At 42.1% G+C, this 27,998-nt stretch overlaps 1 protein-coding gene across 2 annotated transcripts in view; it reads right to left on the reverse strand.

The window, feature by feature from the left end:
- Positions 1–27,998, reverse strand: part of LOC111155064 (lysine acetyltransferase 2B) — a 101,666-nt gene that overhangs the window by 28,101 nt on the left and 45,567 nt on the right. For both annotated transcript variants that reach the window (XR_002641117.1, XM_022515096.1), the window contains exons 3-8: positions 25,576–25,721; positions 21,498–21,590; positions 19,953–20,134; positions 11,798–11,989; positions 5,854–5,960; positions 1,883–2,008 (exon numbers count right to left, since the gene is read on the reverse strand). Coding sequence is in view for 1 of the 2 variants with exons in the window: in XM_022515096.1 (XP_022370804.1) it covers positions 1,883–2,008; positions 5,854–5,960; positions 11,798–11,989; positions 19,953–20,134; positions 21,498–21,590; positions 25,576–25,721 (846 nt within the window). In the remaining variant the exon portion in view is untranslated. The remainder of the gene's footprint in view (positions 1–1,882; positions 2,009–5,853; positions 5,961–11,797; positions 11,990–19,952; positions 20,135–21,497; positions 21,591–25,575; positions 25,722–27,998) is intronic.

Below are 27,998 nucleotides of genomic sequence, written 5' to 3' on the forward strand. Positions count from 1 at the left end.
TTTTCTGACTTCTAGCAATAATGATCTCTGTACATCCATCAGATTAAGCTTACTAATTATGTTTTCAGGGCTTCTATATCCTTAATGATAGCTATGTCTGCTTGAACTATGAATTATTCGGAGATGTTGCTTTGAGCCTTCAACTCTTTGTGGATGAGGTTATTTCTCTTTGTGGTTAATTCTCTCATGTATGTACATATGTATACATGTGTGTATGCATAGTATGTGTATATTATGTATACGTGTATATTATATGTGTATATATGTGTATATTATGTATACGTCTATACATATTTGAAATATACAAATGTTTTATCTTGCTGGTGAATTTAGTTTTTTCATTATAAAATAACCCTCTTTATCTCTCACAATGCTTTTTTTGCCATAAAATGGTACCTCACAAATGAGCAGGGCCATTCTCAACATGTCACATGCTGGGAAAGGCCATGAAAAGACAAAGAAAATTTTCCTCCTTAGATTATGTGGTGACTTTTTGTCCTTTCTACTATCATGCTTGGCTCCCCCCGCCATCATAATATGGATTTATTTTTATAATTAAAAATTTTAAAATGTTTTAGATGTTCAAATCTAATTATCCCCCATGTCTGAATCCCACTAAGTACATTTCCACAGAGCATTCTCACCATCTTTAGTTAACAGAACAGAACAAGGTAAAGTACCTTATCTATAAGAGAAGCTTTCAAAAACATTATGTCACTTACTAAATGGCTTTTGTTGAGTTCTTGTTTTTGTAACTTTTTTAGTTGTTATTAAAGGTAAATGAGAATATTTTCAGTCATCTGACCAAGAAGTTTTCAAGTTCCATGATTCCCCAAGAGTAATGCTATGAAATACTTATTTTGTAGCTGAGGTTTATAAGTAGTATGCCCCAGAACTGATACACTGCTAATAGAGTTATGGTAAGAAAGTATCTGAGGCTATATCCCAGCTTGCCGGCAAAGAGTTTTGGGACTGATTAGTGATGCCTCCCTCGGAAGTGAGAGAGAGTAAACAGTGTCACATACACTAAATATGTGGTCCCACATTTAAATTTTTCTTCTTTCCCTCTCTTATGCCACCTCTTTAATGTCAAACTTTGGTCATACCCAAGATTTGTTCAATGTCACGTCTGTGGACAGAAATGCAACCTTCAAAACATTCTGTGACTGTGAAATGCGTGCAGGATTAGGAGATGTTTTTTGCCCACATGACTGATTACATTAGTGGCCAAATTCTTTGCATCCTGGTATCCACACTCTGCCATATGACTTTGTGGTTCTCCCTACAAAAGAAGCAGAGCACATTTCTCCACCCCTTGACTCTGAGTTTGACCACGTAATGGCCTTAGATGACAAAATAAGGCAGAAGTGATGCAATACCAGTTCTGAGCCTAGGCTTCAAGAAACTGTATGTATTTCTACTTGTTCTCTGGTGCTTCTGGCCTCTTCAGAAGGACATATTCTGCCCCAAGAAAAAGAAAAGCAGCCCAGGGATCCCAGGAGGAGGATGAGAAGTATGTGGAACGGAGAAGTTCCAGCTTAAGTGTTCTAGCCAAGCCCAGAACAGAGCTCCCGGTCAACAGGGAGACTCATGAGCAAGCCTAGTAAAGACTGAACGAGGTTGGCTGAGATCAGCCACCTTCCAGCAAACACACAGAATGAGTGAGCTACGGTAATAAATGACTACAGTTTGAAGTCTCTGCGCTTTGGGTTCCTCTGTTGCATAGCAATAACTAACCAGTATAGCTCAACGTGATTTCCAGCCATTGAAATCCTGGACATGCACAATTTGTAGTTGGTCTAACTCTACCTATGGCACTCCCCAGATAACAGAACTTCTACAGCAAATCATAGCCTCTTCTTATGCCCAGTTAAGAGCTTACCTGAGTTTGCCTCAAGCCCAGAAGAGCCTTTGCAGGAAGGACTGGTGCTCCCTCCATTAGGTTGCTCAAGAGAAGATGAGTTTGAATTATATGAAATGGTCCCAGCTACAGGAGGTGGACTGATGACTGGCCCCAAAAAGAAAAAAAGGCATTAGGTGACTCCTTTCTTAGGCAATAAGGAACCAAGTGCACATACAACCATCCCATTCCTGCCTAACACCACAACAAAGTCATCTTCAAAATAAAAGCCATGGAGGGGTACCTGGCTGGCTCAGGGGATGGAGCATACAACTCTTGATCTTGGGGTTGTAAGTTCAAGCCCCACACTGGGTGTAGAGAAGACTTAAAAATAAAATCTTTAAAAATTAATTCACTGATTAAAATAAAATAAAATAAAATAGCCTTGGGGCCAATGTGAGGATATAATACAATAAGTAACAGATTATAGCCCATTGGATAGAGCAAGGAGATCTGAGTCCATATTGAAAAAAATAATAAAAGAATAAATAAATAAATAAATAAGTGGGCAAGAAGGTAAAAGTCTTCCTCAAAGGAGAACATCATTAAATAAAAAGGAAGGAATGATGGATGTTAAGGAGGGAAAAACAAAACAAAACAAAAAACATTTGGTGCCAGCATATAATAATTGATTCAGGTTAGAATCATCTGTGCAGGCTAAACCTGGGGAGTATAATTTTCATGAAGACAGGATAATTTCAAAGTATCTCTCCACCAAAAACACTTTATTGCCAAAGGAAAAATGGTTAACGCTACAGCAGAGAAACCATGAAAAGACCACCGTCGCCAAGTGATCAAGCTTATCCCCACAACAAGGAAAAAGGCCAACATCATGTGCCTCATGAAGAGGCACAAAAATTGCTATAAACCACATGACTGAGATAAGAGGCACAATGGAAAGCAGTCTACAGATTAGATAATAATATTGCATCAAGCTTAAATTCCTTACTTTGATAACTGTGCTGTTGTGAAGTAAGAGAATGTCCTTGTTCTTGGGAGATACCCACTGAGCTCAGTAAGGGGCATGATGTTTGCAACTTTCCAACAGTTTAGGAAAAAAAAAAAAGAGAGGAGAAGATAAAGCAAATATGGCCAAATGTTAATAAGTAGTGAATCTGGGGAAAGGAGATGCAATATGCAAGATTTCTTTGTCCTACTCTTGCAACTTTTCTGTAAGTTGGGAGTGTTTACAAATAAAAAACTTCTCCATTTTGTTTTGTTTTATAAAGCCATTGTAGGAAATAGGACGTTGCTTTGTGAGTGTGCTGCTGATCTGTAGCTAATGGGGTGAGAGCAGATGAAGGACATAGACCTGCTCAGTGGCACTGGTCTCATACAGGACAGAGTAAGGCAGGGCAGCTGGGTGCCCAGAGAGAGTGTTCAACTAGGTTTCAATGCAGCCACCGTTCAGCCCCCAGAGAACGTTCTGAACAGCCAATAAAGTGATGGAGGCCGTGAATGGAGCAACAGAGACAGCGTTCCATAGCGCTCAGAATACACTTAAGTGCCAGGCTATGTGGCTTCGCTTCCAGGATACAGGCCTTCTGGATCTCAAAGTGCGCTGGAGGGATTCCACACAAAGAGGAACTCCGGTGACTCTGAAGACATCTGAGTATCTTGCAAAACTTCAGAGCCATCATTACAAATGTCATTTATCACAGCTGCAGAGACGTGCAGACATGCCAATTAAGTAGATGATTACACTCTTCCTTCCCCCCAGAGAACACACTGCAATTACAGAAGAACAGGAAAAGGCAGCCTGCTTCTGACAGCTTTGGGTAGTATTAAAGAGGACAATACAGCTCAACTGGGTTACAACCTTCGTCACAGAATAAATGTGGAATCCCGAGTCAAGAGACAACGTCCACCTTCTCCATCCTGTGCTACGGCACAGAATGTGCTGGAAGACAGACAGACTGGGAAGCACTTTGAGCAGGCAAGGGTCAAGGGGAGTTTTCAGAGAGGGAGAGGAATCCTCTTGGGAAGAGCCTCCAGAAAAGAACAAAGCCGACCCTGCTGTCAACTTCAGTTGTCAGCTTTGCTGTCCCCTGCCCAAAGGAAGACGCTGTGTTCTTCACAGGTTCCTCCCACAGGCATTTGCCTGCACGTCTGCAGCACATGCCAGAGCAGTACTGCGGGCTGGTGGCTAGAGTACAGCTCTTCACGAAAGGAAGCAGTTAAGGAATCCCACAGCTCTGCCTGTGGGCCCTCTCAGGATTTGTGCTAAGGCTTTCATATGAAGCAAACTTCATAGGGAAGCCCTTAACGGAAGTATGTTGTTATTATTATTGTGGAAAACGGTCTCTCACCCAAGAGTCAAACTCAGAGGAGACAAGGCTTATAGAAAAACAGGGTTAGGATAGCAGGAGTTAAGTGCTGTATGACAGAGCAGTTCTCAAATACTGCTGCACATCAGAATCACCTGGGGAGCTTTTAAAAGTCTCAATGTCTAGGCAAGACCAATTATATCACTCTCTCGGGAAAAGCCTCAGCAATCAGTATTATTTTAAATCATCACGAGTGACGCCACGGGGCAGCCAAGTTAAGAGAACCAAAGATAAGATATATTCAAGGTTCTGTGAAAGTTTGGAAGAGTATGGAAGGCATGGGAAGAGTAAGGAAAGGGTTTGTGGGAGAGATGTCATTTGAAAACCAGATGAGATCAAGATAAAGTGAACAGCACAGGGACAGAGAGCGCAATGCAGGGGATATGCCCAGCCACACAGAGAACACGTCCTGACCATGCTAAAAACGCAAGCCTCTAAAAACGAGAATTCAAACAAAAAGGATCTGATCCAAACCAAACTACCTCATTCCCTAAGTACTCTGCTTGGTAGGGATTTAATTATATCTGCATCCAAACTTGGGCTCTAGATGAAAAAAAATATTTTTTAATCACCTTCTCAAATGTATTACGTGGAGTGAAAGAAGTCAGACTCAGAAAATGGTGTACCATACGATTCCATTCATATGACATTCTAGAAAAGGCAGACTCCAGGAACAAGAGCAAGACCAGTGGTTGCCAAGGCTGGAGGCAGGGCAATGAACGGACGACGGAGAGTTACAAAGGAGTTTTCTGGGGTGAGGTCACTGTTTTGTATTTTGATGGCACTGGTGGTTATACTGTATAACTGGTGGTTATACAGGTGGTTATACAGTGTGTGTTTGTCAGAATTCACAGAACCATGTACTCAGGAAGGTGACTTTGACTGTAAATTTTATTTTATTTTTATTTTTTGCTGGAGGCAAAAATACTACACACTGAGCTAGATACACTAAAAACTGACATCGAAATTCTGCAGTCTCCTTTCCTGTGGCCACATACAAATGACTGCTTTGGCCTCTCTTGCTAAACTTCTCCAGAGTCTTCCTAGTGTCAAAGGCCGCAATTCAGATCCTCTCTCTGGGATCGGTGTGACTCCAGAAGTCTCATGTCTCTTCTTTCGTCAAAAAATACCAGCCGATGCCACTCAATGCAATGCCAAGGGTGCTCTGGCCCCACTGGGAGCATCTCATGACCTGAGACTCAAGACTGCTCCTCTCCACTCACCTCCCTACCTTGATCCATGATGCACCACCCACCAGACACCACGGATTCACAAAGCAGACCAAGACCAGATTCCCAGGCATATCTGGCCATGGACGGAGACCTTATGTGTCTTTAAAAAGAGCCAGCATTTGACTACACAGCCGAGCTGTGTAGCATTTTACACCTCTTATAAAATTATAATGTGCAAGCTAAGCAAACCCACTAGTACAAGGAGGAGTTGGTTTTAACTGATTTGCACCTGCGCTCCTCATTAACAGAGATGCAGATGCAAGATTTGCCAGAGTGTTACTTTTTTGCTGGCTCTGTTCTTCCATGTTTTTTGACGAAAAACGCAAATAAATGCAGAGTGAGCTGTGACTAACACTTCCCGATTGTTCTCGAATTTATGCAAAAAGAAATTTACCTGTTTGGATTCCTAGCTGGCTGGTTCTGGAAGAGGCTGAGAGAAAATCCTGATCCCAGATAGGAGAGTTTTGACTATAAACTTCTTCTTCTAACATGGACAGGAACCTAGGCACCAAGAGTAAAAGCAACAGTAAGATAAAAAACTAATGCACTACCAGAGGGAGAAAAGCCCTAACCATCTATGGCAAGCACCCCAACATCAGCATCTCACTTTCAACTCAGAAAGACGCTCATGAATGATGACTCGAATGATGATCTGTGGGCGGCTCCAGGATATTCAAATCTTAAAAATGCATTTCTACAAATTTATTCTCTTCTGATTCTGCATGGTTTGACATGATAGACTGCAGTGTTCTATCAGTAGGAATGCACTGCACTGAGTACTCCTCATCCTCAGAGCGAGATTTCCATCATCTGGGACACCTGGGTGGCTCAGTGGGTTAAAGCCTCTGCCTTCGGCTCAGGTCATGACCCCAGGGTCCTGGGATGGAGCCCCACATCCGGCTCTCTGCTCGGCGGAGAGCGTGCTTCCTCCTCTCTGCCTGCCTCTCTGCCTACTTGTGATCTCTCTCTGTCAAATAAATAAATAAATCTTTAAAAAAAAAAATTTCCACCACCTCTGTAGCTGTCATTACCACTGTCATTGTCCTTCCCAAAAGCTAACAGTTACCAAGTGCTTGCCATGTGCCTATACTCTTCTATGAACTTCTTATCAAATCCTCACATCAAACCAAAGAGCCACATATTTTATTTTTATTATCACACATGTATATAACTCTTACAAACACTGTTCTAAATGGTTGGTGTATTATTAATTCAGGTAATCTTAACAAACCTATGACACAGAATCCATTATTTTACCCATTTTACAGAAGAAAAAAACTTAAAGCACAGATATTAAATCACTGGCACAAAGTTCCACAATTAGTAAATTACAGGGCTAGGATCAGACTGTGGTTGATTACTATGTTATATTTTTTGTCAAGTTATAAACCAAATGGATCTGAAAGTTTGGGGACCCACAAAAATCACCTGGAGATCTTGTTAGAAATATAGATAGCCAAGCTCTACCTGGGCTTACTGAAAAGGAGTCCATAAGAACAGGCCTAGATAATTAAATTTTGATGAAGTACCTTAGATTTATGTACACAAAAATTAAAGAATTATGATTAAAATACCAACACAAATCTATACATCTGGTACTGGAATACCTTTCTACAAGCCTCTTTGGAGGAATTAAAAAAAAAAAAAAATGGCTAAGAGCCTGGGCTCTAGAATCCACTGGCCGAGCTCACCACTCAATTTCTGTGATCCTTGAAATTCTTAGCTTTCCTCTTTCTCAGATTCCACTTCCATAAAACAGAAATATCAACAGTAATTCCTGCAAAGGTTCACAGTAAGAAATAAGCTAATGTTCAACATAAAATGGTGCCTGACCCCCATGTAAGTAAGTGCTCCATTCATCCATTCAACAGATACTGCCTGGACGTCTACCCTGTGCCAGGCACTGTGTTAGGTGCTGTGAGGACCGAGTGAACATCTTGCCCTCATGAAGTGCACGCTGCAATGATGTAATAAAGGTTGAATATGATGAGTTCACTATCCTGTATCTGAAATTCTGAACCCCAAAAGCTCTTAAAAAAAGATCTTCCATGACCCATTTCATAACAATCTGATCTGAACATACATAAAACTATTTATAGTTTCTACGATTATGAGTAGATATGATATAGAGGGACAGTCCCCATCCCTAGAACTGTGATATATAATATACGTGTCATGTTACCTCTTCAAAATATTTTAAATCTTGAATTCTGAAACACCAGTATCAAGGTTTTGGACAAGTGATCAAGGATCAGTATCATCATCATCATTATCCCTATCACTAAAAGTACCACAATTCTTCTCACCTATCAATGCCTGCACAATTTTAAATGATTTCAGGGGTGGGAGATGTTTGTTTGTTGAAGTAAAAATAGACGGGGAAAGGCCCGAGGGGTCTTCTTACTTGCTGCTCAGATTAAATCTCAGATTCAAGAACAATGTACCATTTGAATGAGTACCTACCCGTACACGATAGTTTAATTCACGGTTTACAGAAACTGCATGAGTCACTTCTACTTCCAACCAAGCCACCATTATGCTACATGTTAAAACATTTTGGTATGTTTCTTACCAATCACAGAAAAACTGACAGCAGTAGGAGGTAAGAGCCTTACTGAGATCACATTGTGATCTTGCTGAGGAGAAAGAAAGTGCTTGAGGCCTTTTCTCCCCTTCCTATTTTACACAGCCCTCAAGATTTCTGCAACGGCCCTTCATCACAGAAGTAAATTTCTTTTCCTTTTCTAGGCTCCTTCTCTAGCAGTAATTGTATGATCAGAACACTCTTTCACAAAGCCTTGCAGAGACTCACCAAGGAAGAATGCCATTACTAATTTAGGAAAAATATTCTATATATCTGTGTGTGTGTGTGTGTGTGTGTGTGTGTGTGTTATCTATATATATGTAAATATAGTTATTATAATAAAGAATAGTTTCATGCAATGACATGAGAGAGGGCGTACTTTGTGTATAGATACAATTCAAAACTGTATGTAGAATAAAAGAACAATCCATGGCGTAAAACAAAAATCTCTAAAAACACTAAAAGTAGTTCAGAGTGGTAGGGCTTTGGGAGGAGTCTTTCGCTTCTTTGTTTTCTCTTAACCAAATTTTCATCAGCATGCACGTTTATTTATCACTTTTAGGGTAAAATATAGACGCTGAACCTTTCTAATAACAATCTTGTAAGTTGGTAGATGGGAGGAAAGGCACAAGTTTTGTTTTTGTTTATTTACATACTGATTTTTTAAAAGATTTATATAGTTGAGAAAGAGAGCACAGGAGCAAGTGCAAGGTGGGAGAGGGGAAGAGGGAGAAAGAGGAAAGCAGACTCCCCGCTGAGAGATACAGGACTAGATCCCACTACCCTGAGATCCTGACCTGAGCCAAAATCAAGAGGCAAATGCTTAACCGAATGAGCCATCCAAGTGCCCAAGGAAAGGCACAAGTTAAAGCCAAGCGGACGGAAGAAAGGGCCCATATGAAGAGGAGGAAGATGAGGATGTGAACCCTGCAAATGCAAGTGAGAATCACAGCGACCTCGGGGAGTGGCGTGCGGCCAGGCACAGCTCTCACCCTGAGCCGGCACCCAAGACTCCACCAGCACCTTAAGCTTCCATGTGCATGATTCTGCTGCCAAGGCTAGAGGTATAAATCCCCATCAGCCTCCATGTTGTCATATTCAATGACAAGGGATTTAAAAGGAGAAGTGGGTGGTAGCTTTACCCTACCATTAGTAATAGAGAAGAGAAAAAAACCAGCACTGACTTTTTAACTCAATAGCATAAGCATGCCAGAACTATGGGATGAAGGAACATAACACACTATAATTAGCAAATATCTGCAAGAAGCAAAATGAATTGCTTTGGGGGGAAAAAAAAATCCTGTTACTTTGTAAGGTAATTAAAATTTCTCTTTAGTACCATAAAAGGTGGAGCAGGGGGGAGGGTCCTCTTTGTGCCTTGGCTTAGAGACACAGAATGACAACTATAAAAATATAAAATGCTGCTTATGTGGCAGATGTAATAGAGAAATAAGAAAACTGCTCTCGGGTGCCTGGGTGGCTCAGTTGGTTAAGTGTCTGCCTTCAGCTCAGGTCATGATCCTGGAGTCCTGGGATTGAGTCCCGCATCAGGCTCCCTGCTCAGTGGGAAGTTGCTTCTCCCTCTGATCCCCTCTCCTATCACGCTCTCGCTCTCTCTCTTTCTCTCTCTCAAATAAATAAATAAAATCTTTAAAAAAAAAAAAAAAAAGAAAAGAAAAGAAAACTGCTCTCAATCTTGAAGGAAAGCAGCTCAGACCAGTGAAAAGGCAGCTACTAGATACAAGAGCATGCGTAAGAGATCCTAACCCACTTAGGGGCAACACCCAAATGGCAGCTCCAGTACTTCTGAACCTTCTTCCCTGGAGAATACCAAAATGTTCCTATCATGCCTCAGTCTCAGGAACCGGCTGCCTGAAAAAAACACTGAAACTCAGGATGCTAGGATTTATCTGCAAATATTGGGCGTTCAGCTAAAGCTCACCAGAACTACCCACAGCATCTTCTACCCACAGTTTAGGATTGGTGTTAAACTGCAAAGGAATTTACAGTTAATTTCTAGCAAAAAAATATTTTTACGGTTGTTTTGGACCTAACTTATTCTTAAAAATTAAAGCTATCTTTCCTGAGAAATAAACTGGGTAATCCAATTAACAGTAACTTAATCATAAAAATCTAGCTTCCCTACTAAAACAGGGCATCATCAGTACTTGGTTAAAGAATGTAATACCTCCTCTTTTAAATGTTCTTCTCTGGGGCGCCTGGGTGGCTCAGTGGGTTAAGCCTATGCCTTCAGCTCAGCTCATGATCTCAGGGTCCTGGGATAGAGTACCACATCAGGCTGTCTGCTCAGCAGGGAGCCTGCTTCCCCCCTCTCTCTCTGCCTACCTCTCTGCCTACTTGTGATCTCTCTCTCTGTGTCAAATAAATAAATAAAATTTTAAAAAATAAATGAATAAAAATAAATGCTCTTCTCGGGGCACCTGGGTGGGTTAAAGCCTCTGCCTTCGGCTCAGGTCATGATCTCAGGGTCCTGGGATCGAGCCCCACATTGGGCTCCCTAGGCTCAGAGGGGAGCCTGTTTCCCTCTCACTCTCTGCCTGCCTCTGATCTCTCTGTCAAATAAATAAATAAACAAATAAAATCTTTAAAAATAAATAAATAAATTGGGGCACCTGGGTGGCTCAGTGGGTTAAAGCCTCTGCCTTTGGCCTAAGTCATGATCCCAGGGTCCTGGGATCAAGCCCCACATCGGGCTCTCTGCTCGGCATGGATCCTGCTTCCTCCTCTCTCTCTCTGCCTGCCTCTCTGCCTACTTGTGATCTCCCTCTCTGTCAAACAAATTAAAAAAAAATTTTTTTTAAATAAGTAAATAAATAAATAAATGCTCTTCTCTACACCAGCAGTTCTCAATGGTGTGGAAAACAAAGTCTCTATCGAACCCAGAAAGCCCTTTCCAATGATATCTTCTGCCTCCTTCACCAGAAGCGCCGGTCTAGGCAGAATGCCGCCCACAGACAAGTCGGCAACTGCACCCTCAGCCCCTCATGAGCAGTCAGACTTTTAGTTTAAATTTTTGGTTCTTAGCACTGAAAATGCATTTCCCAGGCCAAGAGTCCAGCACTGAAACTTCTGATTCATTTAAACACATTTCCTTCATCTGAAAAATATTTAAGTGATTATTTCTCTGTTATGAGCTCTTGCAGGTACAAGAAGCAAGGTGCACAAGAGTTCCATACATTCTACAAAAAACTGAGCAGAGAGACATGAAGATCATTCCGAAGGGAGCCTCTCTATTCCGGTCCAGCCCTGCTCTTGGAGTCTAGTTCACAAAGAGCGAGGGGGCAGGCTAACTGTAGCTGAGGCAGGAGTGATTCACCAGGCTTCGAAAGCGCTGGAGATGTGGGATGGGAAAAAAGATCCACTTGAGTTGTCCTGCCGAGTAGATGGAAACTGCTCCGACCACTCCCCCCATCCTCCTCTAGCTTCCCGGTAGCTAATACACCAAACAAAGCACTACCCCATTGAGAGACCCAGAGACCAGGACCCAGGTGGGATGAGCTGGGACCAAGGGAACCACGTCTGCAAGCAACACAAATTCACACCAACAACAGATACGCTCGCTGTGCAATACCAAAAAAGACCCACAAGGGGAGCTGAGAAGGAGAGGGCCCCTTCTTCCTCTTCCCTGGGATGCCTTTGCTGGCATTCCTGATCTCCTTACTGATACAGGCTTCGGTGTGTGTTTATCAATCACAAGCTCCAGGATCAAAGACCAGCAAGGGTGCTCTCTTACTTTGGAAAATGGGTAAGGATTAGAGTTCGTTTTTCAAGTGGCAGTTTGTCTTTCTCCTGTCTCGCTTGTTCCAGGAGTTGTCGTCTCATGACTGTGAAGACTGAGCGCAGCAGTGTTCTCCCAAACACCTGGGTGGTTTCATACCGAGGTAGACTGTCGCAGAACTGGGGCACGTTGCAGTAACACAGCCACCTGTGATAAGAGGAGACAAGCACCATCAATATCCCTTAAACACCCAGGTCCTCTGACATGTCCGATGACGGTGACTCTCCCACCAGTAACCACAGCAGAAGAAACTAGATCTCAGTGATAAGCAGTAGTATCCCTGCCAGCTAAGGAAACTTGGGAATTAGAGGAGCTCGCCTGTATATAAGCACTAGGGTCCAGTTCTAGGAAAACCACCCCATACTGCAGCATCACGCAGTGAGTCCTGTGGTCAGACAGTCCTGGGGTCAAACCCCTGCTTTGCCATGACCTGGAAACTGTAATTATGTTCTTAAGTCTCTACATCCTTATCTGTAAAAGGGGGATAGCAATAATACCTACTTTGTTGGGTTGGTACACCCATGCCAGGAGATAACTGTATGGAGAATACACACTGTAATTCAAGTTTCTGGTACATAAATCGTAGTTTAAATAAAAGAAGAAATTAAAGGGGAAGCTGAGGAAGTCCCGTTTGTGAAAGACTCAGAATTCTACCAACTCGTTCTCTGAGTAAAATTTAAAATGCCTACACAGCACTCACATACCCCTGAAGCTTTGGTGGGAAGATAAAGATCTTCAAGACTATTCAAAACTCAGTCAAAACGCAGGAAGTAATAAGCTTCACCATCTGTCGCTTAGGTACATTTTCAATGACTCAGTCTCCAACCTAAAAATGCACTTCAGCATTACAGAAAGCTGAACGAGTGCCCAGGCCTAGAGGGAAACCAGAGGCTTTCTTGAGATCTGACCACAGTCCTGGGGTACACTAGCTATGTAGGGTATACAATGTAGAAAGCTCCCTCAGCCAAGAGGAGCTAGAGAATGAAAGTTTATTCAAAATCGGCCCTCTCTCTTTATGGTCGGCCAGGATGCAAGGTCTCAAATTCCCAGGACCCAGTCCCATCCCTGTAGAGTGGGGGTCAGAGGATGGCACCAGACCAGGGCTCAGAACCTCAGAAGATCCTTATTCCTTGGTAGCAGAGCCAAACATCCTTTTCCAGGACAGGACTGCTTTCTAAAAATGAACACCTCCGCTCTCTGTGTGCCTTCCTGATCTTTACAGTGGGAGAGAGGGCTCAGAGGGGCCCAAACTGCAAATGGGAAGCTCCTGACGAACTTTCAGACCCTTAATAAAGAACGGAATAACAGTCACTAACTCGTGCTTATTGCTTTCTTTATCTTACTCTGTATCACTTCATAGTTTCCCTGTGTGTGTGATGGCAGTGGTGGTAGTTCCTCTCCCGAAAAGACAATTTTCATTAGTTCAAGTTCACCTGCCTAAATTCAAAATTAACCTTAAAATCCTGCTACTATTTCTATACTTCTCCCAGCTTTTCTGTCTTAATAATTTATACCCAAATGTAATTTTATGATTACCAAATGGACTCTTTTTTTTTTTTTTTTTAAGATTTTTTATTTCTTTATTTGACAGATCACAAGCAGGCAGAGAGGCAGGCAGAGAGAGAGGAGGAAGCAGGCTCCCCACTGAGCAGAGAGCCCGATGTGGGGCTCGATCCCAGGACCCTGGGATCATGACCTAAGCCGAAGGCAGAGGCTTTAACTCACTGAGCCACCCAGGTGCCCCCCAAATGGACATCTTAAGTGCCACTGTATCTTGTCAAATCAGGAACAGTGATCCTGGTAGCAGACAGCTAGCAAGAGCATTTACTTTGTGCTTTGTACAGAACTGTATCACCTTCAAGGCCAGCCTCAGCTGGGTGTTAGTCTGTGGCCATTTAATGAGGTTATAAGATATCTGGGGCCGAAGGGAGGCCAGCTCCAGAGTGACTAATTATGAAATGACAAACGTTAAGAGTTAAAGTTACAAATTTTAATAATCAGAAACTCAGTTTCATGAGACTTGGGCCATCGCAAGACTATAATTTTAAAAATATGTACAATTTTCTGTACTGGAAGATTAAAGATTCTCAGGATTTAGACCAGTACTGTCCGAAACAGCTGTTTTTGCTGCTGGGAGTGTTCTGTGATCTGTGCAGATAAAAAGGCCACCAGACACATGTAACTACTGAGTACCTGAAATGTGACTAGGGCAACTGAGAAGCTCAATTTTTAATGGCATCTAATCAATTTAAAATTTACTTTTATTTTTTTTTTTTAAGATTTTATTTATTTATTTGGAACAGAGAGAGAGATCACAAGTATGCAGAGAGGCAGGCATAGAGAGAGAGAGGAGAAAGCAGGCTCCCCGCTGAGCAGAGAGCCCGATGCGGGCCTCGATCCCAGGACCCTGAGATCATGACCTGAGCCGAAGGCAGAGGCTTAACCCACTGAGCCACCCAGGCGCCCTAAAATTTACTTTTAAATGGAAACAGTGTGAAATATTTCTCCATGAAACATAACTTTACTGCTCTGGTAGGACTCCACTTAGCTTTGACCATTTAAAACTGAGGGAACGAACTGAGATGTGCCGTAAGGATAAAATACACATTGGATTTTATTTTTATTTATTTATTTTTTTAAGATTTTATTTATTTATTTGACAGACAGAGATCACAAGTAGGCTGAGAGGCAGGCAGAGAGATAGGAGGAAGCAAGCTCCCTGCTTAGCAGAGAGCCCGATGTGGGGCTCGATCCCAGGACCCTGGGATCATGACCTGAGCGGAAGGCAGAGGCTTTAACCCACTGATCCACCCAGGCGCCCCTACACATTGGATTTTAAAGACCACACAAAAGAAAGTAAAAATGCATCATTAATAATTTTTTCACATTAATCACACAGTGAAATAGTATTTACATCTTGGGTAAAATAACACATTATTGAAATTAATGTCCTGTGCCTATTTACTTTTCAAATTGTAACCACTAGAAAATTATAAATTACATTTGTGGCTCACACTATGGGTCTACGGTAGGTGCTGATTTTGAGTCTAAAGAGCATTTCCATCTGTGGAGGGGTCACAGATGTCCAAGAGTCTATTTAAAACTGATGTTATTTCTGCTATAGCAGTGGTAGGTTATAAATATTACCATAAAATCATGAAGTGCTATAAAGAAGTGCTTAACAGGCCATGCAATCCTCCCAGAGTAAGGGAAGGCAACACAGATTGTTACTGTCTAGTAAAATGTTTCAAGTAATAGACTTCCATTCATTTCCTCTGAAAACCATTTTACAGACCATAGTTGATACTTTTTAGCTTTGACTTCCAAGATTAATTTCATTTGATCAGTCTGTTAAGGTGCATGGGATGGTAAGACAGAGACTGAGTCAACGGGTGGTGTCTGGGTGCTACTTTAAATAAATGACATGGTCATCAAGCGGGGTAGGATGGAAAGAAGAAATGGGAATTCGTATGCCTAGTCTCTGCACACACACTCCTCCAAACACTTGACCGTAGGAAAAGATTTTACCTAAATGACTGGTTTCAGGTCTTCTAAAAACCAGTGAAAGGATAGTTCATTCATTTATGTATGACTAATAAAAATGGCATGTGTATGCAGCAAATAACTCTCTCAGAGTTTTAACAGCATCATGTTGATTTGCAACCACCTTGTTTTCTTTAAAATGTGAACAGGGGGTGCCTGGGTGGCTCAGTGGGTTAAAGCCTCTGCCTTTGACTCAGGTCTTGATTTCAGGGACCTGGGATCAAGCCCCTCATCAGGCTCTCTGCTCAGCTGGGAGCCTGCCTCTCCCTCTCTCTCTGCCTGCCTCCCTGCCTACTTGTAATCTCTGCCTGTCAAATAAAAATCTTTAAAAAAAAATAAAATAAAAAAAATTTTTAAATGTGAACAGAACTGGAGAACTTGAGCACAGACCATGTCATCCTACTTGCTGGAATGAAAATCCCAAGGTTTGTAGGAATTAAGTGACCTGTCCTAGTTCACCCCAACTCAAGGCTTGGGGGTCTCTTACCCCCTAGCCCACTGTTCTTTCCATGTTCCTGCTGTGTACTGTCCTAGACTTACACGCCTAATGATGAATGCTTAGTCACCCAACAATGGTTACATACAACTGTTTCACCAAAATCAACTTAGTTATATCCAACTTGCACTGTATTCTTACAAAACAGCTCCCCAGTATAGGGGTAACCGTCACACCTTACAGAAGGTCTGCACAATTCAAAATCTAAAACTAATTATTCACCACTTCTAGTAGCAGATTCTGCTGGTCAGATGTATTTGAAAAAGTCACAATCTTCAGGGGCGCCTAGGTGGCTCAGTCGTTAATCATCTGCCTTAAGGCTCAGGTCATGATCCCAGGGTCCTGGATCAAGCCCCGCATCCCTCTCCCTGCTCAGTGAGGAGCCTGCTTCTCCCTCTCCCACTCTCCTTTCTTATATTCCCTCTTTTGCTGTCTCTGTGTCAAATGAATAAGCAAAATCTTAAAAAAAAAAAAAAAGTCGCCATCTTTAGACACTTTATTTTCAGGTTATTTCTTCATGAAATTATATTAATGCACCGTCACGAAATTCAGGAAACTTCAAAACATTTGTCCAGATCTTTTTCTAAATCCATAGTGATTTCCGGGGATATATACTTCCATTAATTATTAACACTACCTATACGTTAGCATGACAATATCAGATATTTTCAATATGCAAAATATTCGTATTTTTCCTTCACTCAGAACAGAGAGGATTAAGTCAGGTAAGCAGTTCTACTGTTCAATCTGCACTTAATTTTTTATTGGAAACCTTCACAGGGTAGCTCTGCAATAATCATTCTCTGAGTCTGGTCTCTTCCACAGAGAATCAGATTTCCCCCCATTTCCTTGCTGACATACAAGCTCCACAAGCGTTCAGCCCCTTTGTTCTAACCGCTACAACTGCTGTAAATTATATGCTGAACCAGCATTACAGGTCCTGAGGTTCACTTACACATCAAGATAAAACCTGGTGGTGCCTGCCGACTGTAATATTACCCATTTTTGAGAAGATGAGTATCGGTGAGACACCATGCTGTAGTGGTGTGTGGTTTATTAAAATCCTAAGTGCTCATGACAGTGAGGTTTTACTCTGAAACAATTACTGCTTCTCATAATTTTCACAGGTTGCTTCTCTGTACTTCCCTTTCTTCATCTACGTGGCGTGATCGCGGTTAAGCGGGGGAGGTGAGCGTCGTCTACCTTCATTTCCTTATTTATTATTAACAGAGGCTCTCGTCTCCATTCCACCTAGAAATCAGCAGGTTTCGGAACTCATCGGGGTGTACTCATTCCAATCTCTCAGCAGGGTTCTCTTCACTATGGTTGGACTCCAGTCTTCCTTCCGCCCTCGGCCCGTGGACCAAGAGGCTGGGCTGGAAAGGAATCTGCTGTTGTCTTTCTATTCCCTGTTACTTTAGTTTCTAAAGTTAATAGTCAAATAAAGATACTCTCCTTCAGTTGTACACACTCTAGCTTAAGAGTCCCACGCTGACAGCAACTGAGTTTTAGAGAACATGTGTGGGAGGAAAACAATGACTAGCATCTTCCTACCACCCGCCCTGTGTGCCAGATGCTACACAGAACACTCAGGGTACTCATGAGACTCGGACAGACGAAGACACTGAAGGTCAAGGAGGTGAAGTGACTGGTCTAAATCATACAGAACGAGGGAGGGATGGAGCTATGATTCAAACCCACTGTTCATTTCAACGTTCCATTTCTAATTTTACTACTCCTTAAGTATTTGCAAGTGCCACCCATTTCTTGGTAATTCCCAAATGCTACACGGTACATATTTTTACTGTTTTCTAAAATACAGTAATACCTCCCATGCTGCTTTACATTTAATTCTCCTTCTTGATGAAACAATTTTTCCTCTGTTAAGAGTGGTAAATACTTTCAGAGGTCTGGCTTTAGCAAATATTCAGCTTAGCCAATTGTTCACAGGTGGGTTTAAAAGACAAACACACAGAGATTTTTTAAGCAATCCCTACACCCAACGTGGATCTCGAACTCATGAACCCAAGATCAAGACTTGCATGTTCGACTGACTGAGCCAGCCAGGCGTCCCTATATTTTTGATAGATTATCTTAACCCTTATTATAAATGACATTTAAAATAATATAGGAACTGTATTATTTCATTAAAAATTCTGAAATGAAAGTATAGAAGTATGTAATTTTAAAAAACTGATAAAGAAATCTGTAATTCCTATAAAAGTCCATTAGTATGGAAATACTTTATAACTCAAATTACATATATTGTAAAGGGAGGAGAGGAAAGGGGATATTACTCATGAATATTGGGTCAATGGTCAGAGAGGAAAACTCATCTTTTTAAAATAGTTTTTTTAAGATTTTATTTATTTATTTGACAGAGAGAAAGAGAGAGAGATCGATCACAAATAGGCAGAGAGGCAGGCAGAGAGAGAGAGGGGGAAGCAGAGTCCCTGCTGAGCAGAGAGCCTGATGTGGGACTCGATCCCAGGACCATGAGATCATGATCTGAGCCGAAGGCAGAGGCCCAAACCACTGAGCCACCCAGGCGACTGGAAAACTCATCTTAAACTATACTCATTCCTACATGTCATCTGCTGTTAGAGAAAATAACCTGGAGGGGTGCCTGGGTGGTTTTAGTCAGTTAAATGTCCAACTCTTGGTTTCAGCTCAGGCCATGACCTCAGGGTCTCCTGAGATCGAGTCTCCCCTCAGGCTCCACGCATAGCAGGGAGTCCTCTTGAAGAGTTTCTCCCTCTGTTCCTCCTGCTCACACACACTCTCTCTCTTTCTCAAGTAAATAAATAAATCTTAAAAATAATAATAATAATAACCTGGGTACAAGTGCTCCTCAGGTTATAAAAAAATTGCCTACTTTAAGTCAGGAGTACCTCCTGAAGCAAGCTTGATGTGCCTATAAAAAATAAAAGGGGGTGGGGGCACCTGGCTGGTTCAGTCGGAAGAGCATGCAACTCTTGATCTCTAGGTCTCGAGTTCAAGCTCTACACAGTGGGCGTAGAGATTACTTAAATAAATAAAACACAAAAGGGGGAAAGTTATAAAATGGGAATCAAGTCATTCTCCTACTTAAATGAAAATAAATGTAGGTCATCTTACTTTGTGTGGCCCATGTTTAAGATTTTTAAAGTCAGTTCTATTATTCTGCAATTCAAAAACAGTAAAAACAAATTCCTATGTTAAGGGGAAAAAACATGCAATCCAAGAATATTTGCACAGCCTGATGTCCACCAACAGGGAAAGAGTTGGGCAAATTACAGTACATCAACTCAACTGACCATAATGTAACCAGTAAAATGTTTGATATGCTGTTAAGTACAGGGACAAACAGGATGCAAATTCTATAGATTTTTTTTCATTCTAAATAATATAAAATAGTTAGAGGGCAAAGACTGGAAGACAACATGTTTAATGATATCGGTTCCATCATGGTGCTGGGACTAGCGTGACCTTTCCTTCTTTATAAAAATTTTTTAATGCTATTATATCTGTGGTCATTGTTTTTTTTTTTAAATGAATGAAAGTTTCTGTGTAATCATTAAAGAGTCACAGTATGGTTACCTAGATCAGTGATGTTCAACAGAAATACGATATAAGCAACAAAAGTAATTTTAAATATTCCAATAGTCACACTGACAATGTAAAAAGAAACAGATGAAATTAATTTAACATAACTTAACTGAATATATCCAAAATATTATCACTTCAACATGGAGTCAATATAAAAAAACTACTAATGAAATATTTTATTCTTTTTTTTCTTTGTTTGTATATGCTTCGAAATCTCAATTCACACGAGCCACATTTCAAGTGCTCCGTAGCCATATGTAGCTATCAACTATCAAACTGGATAGTATAGGGCTAGCTGGTTTGGATCCCTCACGCCCCAAAACTCATGGTATTAATAAGAAGTTAAATTATACAAACATTCTCTCTGAATTGATGGAGTTACCACAATAACTGGGCAACCCTCTGCTTGTAGGGACAAGTAGTAATTTTACGTCTGCAATGGGTTCTAGGAGGCCAAAAGAAAAGAACATGTCATCAAATTACCTTGTGTAATTCTCTTTGTATCCAGAAATATCATCATTGGGAGATCGCAGTCTTCGTTGAGATGGTGCCTCCAGGTGCCAATAGTTGATGCGGTTTAGGAACATTTTTGCCAACTCAACAATTGTTTGCCTTTCTTTGGATGGCAGGTGACTAAATTTGTACTGTACAAAGTTATTCACACCCTGAAAAGGAGGGAAGGCAATTTATTCACACAGCTGTGCAATCGTACTAATTCTGAACACCCACACAGTCAGTGCCATTGGTGGCTATTAGCTAGAGAACAGACATTTCTCTATTCACAAAAATCTCTTCCTTTTCCCTGTTAGAAAACAGGAATGCCCAGAGGGAATCGCGCCACAGATCACAGTGGATGAAAAGTGACAAGACAGAGAAGCTGTGGGTTGCTATTCTATGCCCGCTGCAATCCTCAAGCATTAAAGAGAAAATCAGAATCACAGACTGAAAAGGTCAAAACCTATTAAACAATAAAACAGGATTATTTTGCAGAATAATTCTTGCTGCACTATCCATACAGGACATCATATATATGTCCTATATGTCCATCATGTATATGAAGTTCTTGGATACACATTACACTTTTACATTACCAAAATTTTAATCAGAAAGCTGCTAGCATGTCTTCCACTGAACTAAAGCATGACAATTTAAACTGCTTACTATCACTCTTTTGGTTTCAACAAGCTTACCAAGAAAAAAAAAATCTTATTCAAAATCATGAGCTTTTAAAAGAATCTGCGGATTAATTCAATGTTTCTGTAGAACACTCCCAACTAATCTAATTTCAAATAAATTCTTACTGAATAGAGTTTGGAGACAAAAGTAAAATTTCTTCTACTGAAAACTGACTGATAAAAATACATTTATTTGTATTTGTAGAGACCCTGATGTCCTATCTTCTGTAATCATTCTCATCAAGAAATTCAGTCAAGAGTATCTGAGATTTCTTTAGCCAAAGAATGGCGGGCTAAAAAGTGACTCTGAGGAAAGATACAACACTTCACAGAAAAAGTCTATACATGTCAACAGATTCCCCAAGTAAACCGGTTTCTTTCCAGGAATCATAATGTAACAGGAAGTCAATTTCTGGATGCAAAACCTCATTTCTTTTTTGTGTTTTTTTGCTTGACTTACAATGTTTTTGACAATGCTCCTGAATTCCCTCACCTCAATAGGCTTTTTCAGACAGTGCCAAACAAAAGGACAAAGACTTAATTTTAAAACATCAACACCAAGAAAAAGCACATTCCGTGTGTTCCTACGACCTACATGTTCTGCTTAATTCTTTTCTTCCCTAAACGCAGTGAATTCTGAATATACAGCAACCATAAAAGACAACAGCTAGATCATTTATTAAATTAAGTATTCACTTCTGATGCAAAGGGTCCACGACAATTTCTACACACTCAGTGAGCATCTCTAAGCTGGGTATAGAGGACGGAAGAAAGACACATGGAGAGATGGAAGATTAGGTTTGTTCAGCCTTAGAGCAATAAAAATAAGGGTGTCCCCCCACTAAAATTTTACCTGTTCAATACTAGGTTTTTCAAATGGGGGTTTCTTCTCCAAAGAGCCTTCAACCACAGGTTTTCCTCTTTGTAAAATAGACTTTCTCAAGAGCTGCAAAAATAATCATTAAGAAAAAAAAAATCAATGTCTCTCTCTCTCTCTCTCTCTCTCTCACACACACACACACACACACACACACACACACACACACACACCCACAGCCTCTGAAGGGAAGTCACCATATTCTAATTATGTTATCTACATGTAAATAAATCCTTAAGTCAATAAAAGTGGGTGACTACCAGGTAACCCAAATTTGCCTTCATACCCCCGAACAGAGTTATAAGAAACTGAACCCCTTCCATGTTCTGCACAGCCTAGAGCTCCGCCAGTAGCACCAGGCTCTCTGTCCTAGTCACTTTCCCTTCTCCCCACCATTTCCAGATTCCCACTGACCCAGAGGCCTGGTATGCAACACCTACATAAACTCTGCCCATGCCCAGCTAGGCGCCTGCAGGCTGTGCTCATGCTCTGGCGGGTTGGTTGGTTGGTTGGTTTTTTAGATTTTTTTATTTATTTAAAGAGAGAGCTCATGGGAGGAGGGATAGAGAAAGGGAAACCCTTCAGCAGGCTCCACACCCATGCAGGGCTTGATCTCAAGACCCTGAGATCATGACCAGAGCGGAAACCAAGAGTCAGACACAATCAACTGGGCGACCCAGGCTCCCTGAAGAAGGTTCATATTTAAACCCCCGAAAGGCAGGGAGCCATTCTGTGCAAGTGAGGCCAGGGGAGAGGGCTGTTTGTACCAGCTGTGCATCCTATGCATAAACTAGGGCCCAGGCCCTTCGGGAAGGAATTCTGCAGGGCTCTCAACTGGCAACTTTCACTGCTGCAGTCTCTTTTCATTTCCTCTCCATGCACAGAATACAAGCCAAGTGTTCTGGCATCTCAATGCCCACAAAACAAAACACCACTCTTAATCCTTGCCACTGGAATTTAAAGCTCTCAAAGAATATATATCCGAGAGAAAAAGAAAAAAAAACACAGTCACTAATCAAGACCTACTTTGAAAATAAACTTCATATTGAAATCCTTTACCTTCAACCATTGCTTGAAAATCCTGTGACCTTTACATGTGGGCCAGGTATGGCATGACCATGCGTTTATTTAAGTTATATCTTTCTCTCCTTTCTCAACTTACTGCCTTTTCAACAGAAACAAGATGTGGCAATCATGCTCCCAGGAGTTAACAGAAATAGACAAAGTTTTGAGGTCCCCATGTGTTCCCCTGAACCATGTCTTACAAGGGCCTCAATTCCTTCTGGGGTGCCATATACATAATTAGTGTGAGGCATCTGTTGATCCTTTCAATGTATTGTGCCCATTTTCATAAAAAATAAACATGCAGTAATGAAAAGTCACTAATATGTTTCTAAGGATATGGATAGATCATCAAATTCAAATACAGATCATTCTGCCTGCCTACTTTCTTTGCCCAGTTAAAATAAGACCATTTGAAAACTTGGTCCACTGGGGGTTTCAATTTGGAGATAAACTAATGGGTTGGGGAGATGCTGAATGTCAGTTTCTTCATCTACAAAAGGATGGAGCTGGGCTAAGTGGCCACAGAAAAGAAATTTAATACCAGCGGCAAGCATTTGCACCCTTAGGTTCCCCAGACACTCTTTATGTCGTATCTCATTTAATACCCCTAACAACCTTCAGACGTAGGTGCTATCACTGTATTTTACCGATAAGGAAACTACGGGAGAATGTCTCGCCCAAAGTCACCTTTCACATGTGATGGAGCCAGGACTGAAGCCCAGAGAGTCAAGCTCTGGTGCCACAGTTGAGGAAAACACTGAGTTTAGGAAGCAGCTTTTCACTGGGTTTATTTTCAACATCTAAGCCTGAAGGTTTTTAAATGTTACTAAAGGAATAATACATTTAATTCTAATTTAATTACTGAGACATAGGAGACACAGGAACTGCCTTTCAAAAGCTAAGGAATGGAGGATTTATTATTTATTGGCCCAAAGAATGACTCTGGGTGGGGGGGGTATGGTGGGGGAGAATGCTGAATATTTTAGATTTTGTTCCCATGAGTAAATACATTTTTGCTGTTTTGCTGAGGGAGGTGGGAAAAGAGGAGAGAGAGAGAGAGAGAGAGAAAGAAACGGACTTCAAAGCAGAGCAGTGCTGCCTAGCCTATTTGGTTAGTTATAACCAGAATCCTGAGGAGGTCGGCAGGATGGAAACCTTGACACCACCTTCATTTCCAGCAGGTCTGTGGGGCTGCCAGGCCACTCAGTTCCAAGAAAAATAATCACTGCAGTCATGCAGACGTTGTTTTTCTTCAACTAACATCTTTTTCCAAAGAAGCTCTAAACAGCATGAACCTGCCAGGGTTCAATCTGGATGACTCAGGACTCATAGCCATGTCAACAACTTGTCACCTGGAGTAGACCAGTGCCTGCTAATGGAGGTGGGGAACTCAGCGGTGCATTGTCTCCCCCCACTCCCCTTCTCTTCCCTCCAACCTCCCATTTATCTTTGTAGAACCAGTATCCCCACACATGACCCCAAAGTTTAAAAATACAATTCTCACTTCCACACCTGTCTCCTATCTATCCCCAAACTCCCATAAGTAACACCCCCCCCAAAAAAAAGAAAAAAAATACAAAAGTTAATAAATGGGGAGAAGGGAAAATTATGTATCACGTAAATTCAGATCTTAAAAAAAAAAAAAAAAAGCTACAGGAATTGAGCAGAAAAATTGCACTGAGATTCCTAGCAGCTAAAGCAAAAGAGGAACTCAGTGTAAAATTTTTCTATCCTTGTCATATAAAATGAAGCACAGTGCTCACTAAAGAGGCAAACCTTTCCTGGCTATAAGCTCTGAGTGGAGCATTTTGTTTTGTTTTGTTTTGTTTTGTTTTGTTTTATTTTAAAGAACTTAAAAGGTTCTTTAAAACATAAAACATAATCAACAGTGCCCTCAAAAGCAAGGTTTCTGTTTTTTAATTATTTCTTCTGTCTGCTCCCTTTAAGAATATATTTTTGGCCCCCTGAAGTTCATCTTTCTGCTCCCACCACCCACTTCTCTCCTACCTCTGTCCATCCTGACTGCAGTCAGAAGATGGGGAGGCATATGTCTGCAGAAAGGGGATGAATGTGACCCAAGGGGATCTCAGGCAGAGCAGGAAGCAGCAGCTATGGGGAGTGGGGAAGTGGGAGCAGTAACTGGTGACCAGTGACTGGGGTCAACAAGACACAGGACAGTAGGGAGATGCCCAAATTTGGAAATTCCTGATTCCTCTCTGTGAAGCGTGGGAGTCAAGGTCCTGGGGCCACCCTCCAACCCTATCTCCTCCTTCCCTCCCCTTGGTCACTGGGCTCCACCACACCGGCCTCCTTGCTCTTCCCACATCACACCATCACTAGACGGCATTGCTTCTGCTGCCGGAAAAGCTCTTCCCCCAGCCCTTTTCAGCAACAGCTCCTGTCCCCCAACTCAGGTTCCTGCTCATCTGTGGTCTCCTCAGAGAGGCCTTTCTTAACTACCCTTCCTCATGATTGTGTCCCCCCCGCCACCATCCCTGCCATTCTGATTCCACTTACCCTACTTTGTTTCTCTTCACAGCACTTATCACCACCTGCAAATATATTATTTACTGGTTGATTGTCTGCCTCTTCTACTGAAAAGTCAACTCCTTGAGGGCAAGGACTTTGCCCACTGATCTATCCCTCATGCCTACATGGGTGCCATGCACGGAGCACAGAGCAGGTGTGCAACACATACTTGGATGGATGAACAGATGAGTGGATGGAAAGAAATCTACACGCATAAGCAAATCAAGATATTCAAGTCTGCATACAAATATGAAGGCTCTCAAGGAGAGTGATGTGTCCAACACGTGGTGGGTCATTTTAGAGAATCCCTCATGAAGAATCGCATGCTTCCACAAACCCTGAGGGCAAACGTATCATGAGCTGAGGGCCTTCCCACCCACGACCTGGTGTGCAGAAACTGAGCACATCTGAACAATGAGAGAAAGAAAAAACGCCTTTTAAAAATGGTAAAAAACCTCACCTTAAATAGATAGAAATAAACTTGTTTGGTATCTGCATCTTCTTCCTTGTGGACACAGGTAAAGAGATATTCCACATCCAACACTATTCCCAGGAGTCTGTTCATTTCTTCCTCGGACACATTTTCCAGGTGGGAAACATGAGCAGCTGAAGACAAAGACCAAAGGAACCTGTGTGACACGTGAGTTGGAAACTGCAAACATTCTCAATTTTAAAACAGAAAAGGGCTCTCTCAAAACCTTCCAGGACACCCATCCATCAGATGGCGTTGTCAACAGAGGGAATTTCTGAACTTCTGTACATCTAGGTCTTCTCACAAAGTCGACTCATAATTAAAAGACTGTCACCTTGCTAAGCCTTAGCCTCCCCCTTCAAGACCAAAAATGGGCCAGCAGCTAATGTATTCCAGTAATGTACAGTTTAAGATCCAGACCTTGTTGGCACCACGTGGTGGTCCTCATAGTGTTAAGCTCCTTTTTTTTAACAGAAGTATGGTTGACACACAACATTACATGAATTTCCAGCACACAACATGGTGATTCAACCAGTCTACACTCTGCTGTGCTCACCACCGACACAGCTGTCGTCACCACACAGTGTTCTCACAGTATCACTGGCTCTATTCCTTGCACTATCCTTCTTATACCCCCCCACCCGTGACTTATGTCTTCAGTAACTAGAAGCCTATACTTCCCCTTACCCCCTTCACCCATTTTGCCCATCCACCCAACCCTCCCCTCTGGCAACCATCAGTTTGTTCTCTGTATTTATGGGTCTGTTTTTGCCTTTTTTTAAAAAAAGATTTTATTTATTTATTTGACAGAGACACGGTGAGAGAGGGAACACAAGCAGGGGGAGTGGGAGGGGGAGAAGCAGGCTCCCTGCAGAACAGGGAACCCAATGAGGAACTCAATCCCAGAACCCCGGGGATGACCTGAGTCAAAGGTAGACGCTTAATGACTGAGCCACCCAGGTGCCCCTGTTTCTGCTTTTTGACAGTGTTAAATTGCTATGTTTCCACATAAGAATATGGTTGGTCTCTACCATGCCCGTGAATAGCTCAGTGAGCCAAGAATATCCTATTAGTGTGAAGACTGAATGATGGCCCTTTCCCTCAGCCTTTCTGAGATGCAATGAAACCTCACTGCCCTTGCGGCCATATCCCAAGGTCTGTTTGAGCTTGAGATTCAGTCCCTTCCATAATCAAGCCCCCAAACCCATTTTTCCTACCTTAGTTCTTATAAGATATATAGTAAGTGACCTAGCCATCAACCTTCTCTCCATGTCCTGTCCTCTATTCTACCCAAACCTTGTCTATTTATCAAGGTTAGTGCACTGAATCCTCTAACAATCCCACAAGTAGGTATCAGCAATCCCATCTGACAAGTGAGGAAACTGAGGCTGTTTCATCCAATATCACTCAGCCAACAAGATGGAGCCAGGGTCTGAAAGGGAGGAATGTTTGACCCGAATCCCAAAGCACCCACAAGCACACTTTTTGTTGATTAGGTGATTTACTTGAAGTCCTTTATCACTTGGAAAGGGTTCTTTAGGTCAGCCACTCAATAACCAGCCCCTGGCCCAGGAACTCCTCGGTCAGGACCATGCCTCTCACCTCTGCACATCCAGCATTTATTACTATGCTTGTCACATAACAGGCTCCCGCACTCTGAGGGGAAACCACTTGGGTAGAGCCCTTGGTGTGTTGGCTTAGAAATGCTTACATACAGAAGGGTTTGAGATCATTTTTAAAGGCTAAACTATGGAGAAGAGCGGAGCGCTTTCCCCTGCCTTCTTAAAAGGAGATATAACTAAAGAATACTAAGGAATACCTGTGAAGTGTCAGGCATGGGTCAGTCTACTCCGGAAACCACCGTGCTCCTGTCATTAAACCACAAAGCTCAGGGCACACAGGGAGCTCAGTCGGTTAAGTGTCAGGCTCTTGATGTTGGCTCAGGGCATGATTCTGGGGTCCTGCAATCGAGCCCCGCATCAGGCTCCACACTCAGTGGGGAGTCTACTTGTCCTCACTCTCTCCCTCTCCCTCTGCCCCTCCCTCCAGCTCATGCACACAAACTTTCTCTCTCTCTCTGAAAAAAAATAAAGAAGCCATGAAGCTCAATCAGGAGACTGGGACAAAGAATTCTGCTGGTACCCTACCTTCGTCTCCTTCCCTTACCACTTCAGGGCATACCTCCCGGCATCCAACTACCAGCAACTCCATTTCTCTACCTAAGAGCTTTTCCTACCATTGTAATCTGCTCTGCCACCTACCTGCCCCTTAAGAGCAGCCTTCAACCCAAAACTAAGACATTAGCCTACAAATAAAAACCCCAGGTGTGCCTGGGGGCTCAGTGGGTTAAGCCTCTGCCTCAGCTCAGGTCATGGTCTCAGGGTCCTGGGATTGAGCCCCGCATCAGGCTC

Source organism: Enhydra lutris, unplaced genomic scaffold (assembly GCF_002288905.1).
Source record: "Enhydra lutris kenyoni isolate GAN:26980312 unplaced genomic scaffold, ASM228890v2 scaffoldscaffold39, whole genome shotgun sequence".
Lineage (NCBI taxonomy): Eukaryota > Metazoa > Chordata > Mammalia > Carnivora > Mustelidae > Enhydra > Enhydra lutris.